This window comes from Nematolebias whitei, chromosome 1, assembly GCF_014905685.2.
Source record: "Nematolebias whitei isolate Nwh7 chromosome 1, NemWhi1, whole genome shotgun sequence".
Taxonomy (NCBI): domain Eukaryota; kingdom Metazoa; phylum Chordata; class Actinopteri; order Cyprinodontiformes; family Rivulidae; genus Nematolebias; species Nematolebias whitei.
The window spans coordinates 36,004,868-36,010,535 of NC_056498.1; the positions used below are offsets into that span (position 1 = coordinate 36,004,868).

At 43.3% G+C, this 5,668-nt stretch overlaps 1 protein-coding gene across 3 annotated transcripts in view; it reads left to right on the forward strand.

Annotated features, from left to right (window-relative positions):
• The window catches only part of paip2b (poly(A) binding protein interacting protein 2B), an 11,482-nt gene that overhangs the window by 2,845 nt on the left and 2,969 nt on the right, over positions 1 to 5,668 (forward strand). The window contains exon 1 of one of the 3 annotated variants that reach the window (XM_037684120.1): positions 1,605 to 1,755. The exons of the other annotated variants lie outside the window; for them this stretch is intronic. Within the exon in view, the coding sequence (XP_037540048.1) occupies positions 1,749 to 1,755 (7 nt within the window). The 5' untranslated portion in view covers positions 1,605 to 1,748. Of the gene's footprint in view, positions 1 to 1,604; positions 1,756 to 5,668 lie in introns of those variants that run through there. 3 annotated transcript variants of the gene reach the window in all.

The window sequence follows — 5,668 nt, forward strand, 5'->3', positions numbered from 1 at the left end:
TAAGTTGAAGGTAGCAAAATGCTAGCTAAATCTATTGCTACATTTGCTAAAAGCTAAATGCAGTGAAAGGCAAGCTAAGTGTAGCAAAATGATAGCTCAGAACTAAATGTAGCAAAAGGCTAACTAATTATCGCAGAAAAGTATGTAAATGCCAAAAGTAACAAAAAATAGTTAAAAGAATCATAAGATGACAAAAGAGTACTGTATTTTTCACTGTAGAAGTCACTTTTTTTGCATAATTTGCATGCCTTGCGACTTATAGGCTGAAGCAACGTATTTATGGATTTGTTCCCATATTTATAAACCAATTTTCGGCTGAGATATGACCGTTTTCATTCATTCTGACTGAAAAAACTGAACACTACCATTTTCAGCCACTAGATGGCACTCAAGTTGTACGGCATGCCGTTGTATCATATAATGGAGTTAAACTCAAAGCAGTCTCCTCCTCAGATAAATAATGGTAAATTATTATTATTAAACATGAATGTTTCTGTTCAGTGCCTCGAGATGACTTCTGTTGTGACTTGGCGCTTTATAAATAAACTGAATTGAACTGAATTGAATTTACAACATTCCCCACTTTCCTGGACAGTGGACCCAAAGTATTTGAAGTCCTGCACCTTTGTGACCTCTGCTCCTTGTAGCCTCTGTTCCACCTCATTCACACACATGTACTGGTACTCTTTTATCTTCCTACAGCTGATGCTCATCCCTCTTCTTTCAAGTGCAAACATATCTCAAACTACGGGGCAGCTTTTAGTGAAACTCTCAAAGTAACGGACAACGTCGCAACACTTCGGAGTACCGGAAAAATGAACCACGTTACCAAGGAAGGACCCAACCAGCACTTGTGAAAAGATCACAAACTACCTGTAAAAACTTGAAAAGGACGAGGTAATCAATCGCTCACTTAACTGCAGGTTATACGTGGGAGAAGCCACTCCATCTTTTTAGTGGATTTCCCAAAATACACAAAGAAAAGTGACTGCAGGATATGGGCACCAACGACCCCCGTGACGCTAAAAGGAAGAAGCGGGTAAAGATAATGGATGGAAACAGTCAAACAACAACGCAACCTGGACTCGTCAGAGTAATGGCACGCACTCCTATAAAAATGTTTAAAATGTAATTTCTTGTTCAACTCTTCCAAAGATGTAAAAGCTGCACATGCGTTTATCATTCCCACTCCTTTGGTTTAGAAGCCCTGAATGATTTATAGGTCAGAGTTAAAACACTAAACAAACAATTAAAAATATTGCTTTAAAACGATCAGGCGCTGAACAGAAAATAAGCAACAACAACAACAACAAAAAAATCCAAATAAGAAACCCTGGTTCCTTGAAAGCAAAGCGTAAGGATGATTCAGGACTTTTGCACAGAACAGTCTGTCACTGCTAGATTACACCATGAGTAAAAACAAGAGATTGTTTTTTATGGAACCGTGCTAAAAAGTTGTAACGTCCACACAAAACGATCACACAACGTTCACAAACAAACGAAAACGACCTTTCTCAGCCACAAAAACAACCAAACAGGTGCTCATTTAAAGAGAGACGCTCAAGAGTCCGCACCGCTATAAAGTCCGTGAACGCCTCAGCAGACCACGTGACCGAGCTCTGGCAACGCTAGCACGGAGGCTAACAGGACTTAGCTGCGAGAAATCCCCCGGACGAGCCGAAAGCGCTCTTCGTCGTTCACCTAAATCTCGAGTACCGTTGCGCTTGGAGGCGAACGCCGACAGCACGATGCCAGGTAACTTTTTAACCTCGAGAAGAATTACCTGCGAACGCTCGGTCGCGTGCGGTGCCACGAGAAGGTGCAATCGGGCGACGGAGGGGAGGCTTGTTTTGTTGACCTGCTACTCGGGGATGCTGCCATGCTGTAGCAGCGTGCTAACGCAAGCCCACTTTGTTTGGCCTCTAAGGCTCAAACGCAAATGGAGTTTGTCCTCTGAAGCCAGCGGCTGTGTTAATCGCTCATTTGTTCGTGTTTTAATAGAACTATTTGTGCTTTCTTGTATTTTTTTATTTAAAACCCCCCAGTTTCAGACCACCTCACCGGTTCTACTCTTTGTTGTTGTTGCTGGGACCACCTTAGGCCCCGTTCACTGACAGCGCAGCGGGGTCCGTCTATTTTCTGGGTCTCCGTAAGCTAGCTTCTTAAGCTAAGCGGTTACAAAACGTGCACCTGGTTTGCTGCCGTCACCGGACCACGTTGTCCTCACAAACCCGCCCGCTTGCTTTACACGTTTTACAGCACTTCATCGCCCGCTAGGAGGCGAGGACGATAATGGTTTTGCTCGCGTCTGTTAGCATAATATCTCACCAGCCACTCGTTGGATGTTAATGAAACTTCCAGGAATTAATCACTGGACGCGCATCTACAACGCATTAACTTTTGTAGGCAAGTCGACTTAAAATGATCGCCACGGCTAAATGGTTTTAGCAAACGCATCAATATCTATAACTTTGGGACATTTTTACATGTTAAGTTTGGTGTGGTAGTATTTGAGTGTCATACCTAACGCACACATTGAGCACCAACTGATCACACGATGGCTGTATTATCTCATTAATCCCAGAGTGATTCCAGGAAGTAGTCATTAGATGTGCATTTACAACTCATTAACTTTTGAAGTCATTCCAAGTCAAGATGTCTGCCTTAGCTGGTTGACCAGTGGTTATGACGTCATTACTTCTCATAAGATGATCATAGTTTAACCCTCCTGCTGCCCTTGGGTCAAGAAGACCACGAGACATGGGTTCTTTTGACCCAAGGGCAGCAGAGTGGAATGACCCATGAATTTTGTGGTAAACGGTGTTCACTTTCACCAAAAATCTTTTCAGGTTAAATTATTTGGTTTAGTACTTTTTTTTTTTTTTTAAGTGTTTATTGAAGGAAGAAGAAACGACTCCAAAGGAAGTTTTGTTGCGTAATCATTAGTGTTTTATATCTTTTAGCTTTTTGCTTTTCACAGAACCAAGTTCCCAGCAACTCTGGAAATCAGAGGAAACCTGGAAAATGACTCGCATTTTCCAGACGTGGGGAAAATCCTGAGAATTTGATCTGCCGATTTAAAACGGATGATCTGAACGTGTTCGTGTATTAATACTTGTTGTGTTCTGGTACCGGTGAGTCCATGTTCTGCGCCTACACGTGTCCTTACTGATCGGCCATGGTGGCGTTTCCTGGAGTTTGAGGATTTACTCTGAGAAAAATGAGGGAATGTTTATGAATGAAAGAGAACAAAAGCAGAAGTTTCCTACTTCTATAGAAAGCCCATTCCATCTTGCACCCCTGTGTTTTCTCTTAAAGTTTATTCATCTTATTAATTGCTCACAAAACTAAAGATGGCTAACGGATTCGATGAGCCTCGGACGTGCTTGTGTTGTTTGACGGCATCGTTTCCGTTCACCCGATAATTATCCGTCTTTATTGCGGCTCAGACACGTCACCTCTTAGTCCACTAACCTACTTGGACTACGCTCGTTGATTCCAGCCGCTCCGGAGGGGTTTGGAGCGGTGAACGGCACAGCGGTCCGCTTCAGGCGCTCGTCGATTTTGTGTTGCGGGAAACGTTTTGTTCGGCGCCCGACGTGAGTCGAACGTCGGGTTTCTGGGGAGCGAGGGCATGAAAAGCAGTTCTGGGAACCGTCGGGCTGGATGTGGAGCTGTGATTGGAGTCTCTTCACCTCCGTTTTGTTTGTTTTCAGCGTTTCGTTGTCCTCGGTGTGCGAGGACACGGCTGAGTCAGGACTGCAAGTCACTTGTTTTTACTTTTACAATCAACCAAAAGATATGGAGGTCGGAAAATTAAAGCTTGTGACCGGAATGTTTTGCTTAATGAACTTAAAACTCCCAAAATGAGCGTGTTTGTTAATCTTCATGTTATCTTAAGGTTATTAGATGGTGTAGAGGTAGGACAGCCGACTTGGGACCAGAAGCTCGCTAGTTCATCTCCTCGCCGTCCCCACATGCTGTGGTGTCCCTGAGCAAGACGCCCAATCCCTAACTGCTCCCCGGATGCCTACATTGCTGCCCGCTGCTCCACCTGTGTGCATCTCACGGGATGGGTTAAATGCAGAGAACTAATTTCGTCATTGCAAAGAAATCTACGATGATGATGATGATACATAGCACTAGGCCTGTCGCGATAAACAATAAATCAATCGCACGATAAATTTAAAATTATCGACCTCGTCATTTATCGGCTTTATCGTTTCTTCATGTCTCTTTCTCCTGAAGACACTGGATGACAAAAGACTCAACTTCGGTGCTCTTCACTGACCCCTCCCTTTCTCTCTCCTCTTTTTAAAATCTGTTTGAACCGCCCACAATCGCGTTGTTGGAGCGTTAAAAGCAGCTAAGCTACGAGCTAAGCTAACAGGCCGACCTCGTCAAATTTCAAACAATATTATCATTTATCTCAATAATTTCTGAAACGATCGCCCAGCAGAACTTATCGTGACAGGCCTGCATAGCACTTTCTTCTTATTGCATCTGCCTGTTAGGAAAATATCTCGAGAATGAACTAAACACCCAGGTAGTATCGCTGGCCCTACCTCTCATGATTTAAGGAGTTTTTGTCCATTAAAAGGTGTGAATGTGTCGAGCTATGTTAGTAATGCTAGGTCGAAGCCACTTATCCTGTGGCTACAGTCCCAAAGTAGCAGAAGTTTAGGCAGGGCGGGGCACCCCGTTTGGTTAATGGAAGGGGAAACACAGCTGTATGTAGTTTACATGATTTAAACAAAGTTGTTTACGAGCGAGCTGAGGCCAGTTGGCCTCGGAGTGGTGTAAAAATTAACTAATTTCCTGTTAGTTTTACTGACCCGAGTCTCTATTTTTTTTGGACACTGGGCCCTTTTTACGTGTGTATGGTTCCTAAAGCTGTATTCTATGCCACGCGCATTATTGTGCCCCCCCACCTGAGGTTTTCTCTATCAAAGAAGAGCCCTCATAGCAGGTGTTCAAAGGTGAGGTTAGCGCTGGTGCCCGAGAACTATGGAAACTAAAATGGTCTAAATTATTTAACATATTCAATTTTTAATCAATATGACTAGAGCCCGACTTATTTGAGGAAATGGAGAACCCCTGCAAACATTTGGAGACTTCCCTGCCGATTCTGTTTGCCAGCGGTCGCTTCCCAGTGAGATCCTTCCTTTTTAGCAAATGGAAAAACAGCTAAAACTCAGCTGGTTTCACAAATGAGTTAAAATTTGGTGTAGTAGCTAAAAGTCACCCGAGCACTTGCACACCGTCTTTGTTTAAAACTTTAGCACTATCTGCGTTCCTGCTTTATATTGTCAATTAAGGCAAGTGTTGTATCCAGTCCAAGTGAGCAGCTGCAGCGGTGGTGGGAGACGGGATGCAAAGTATTTTTATTTTTACTTTGGAAGTAAAATGTAAATTTTAGATGAAAATGGTTGGGTTTAAAGTGGGGAGTCCCGGTGATGAAATAAAAGGAAGCGTTCGTAGAAAAAGGGAAGTAGTTGAGTTTGTTTCACTTCCTCGACAAATATTCTCAGTCACTGAAAATATTTACGCTCCTGCTTGTTGACACTTTCGTAGGAACGCTTCCTGAGGTTCGACGCTCGGGGAATATGTTGACGTCTTGTTTTTTTACTAAATGGAGGGTATAACAGTGTGTGTGTGTGTGTGTGTG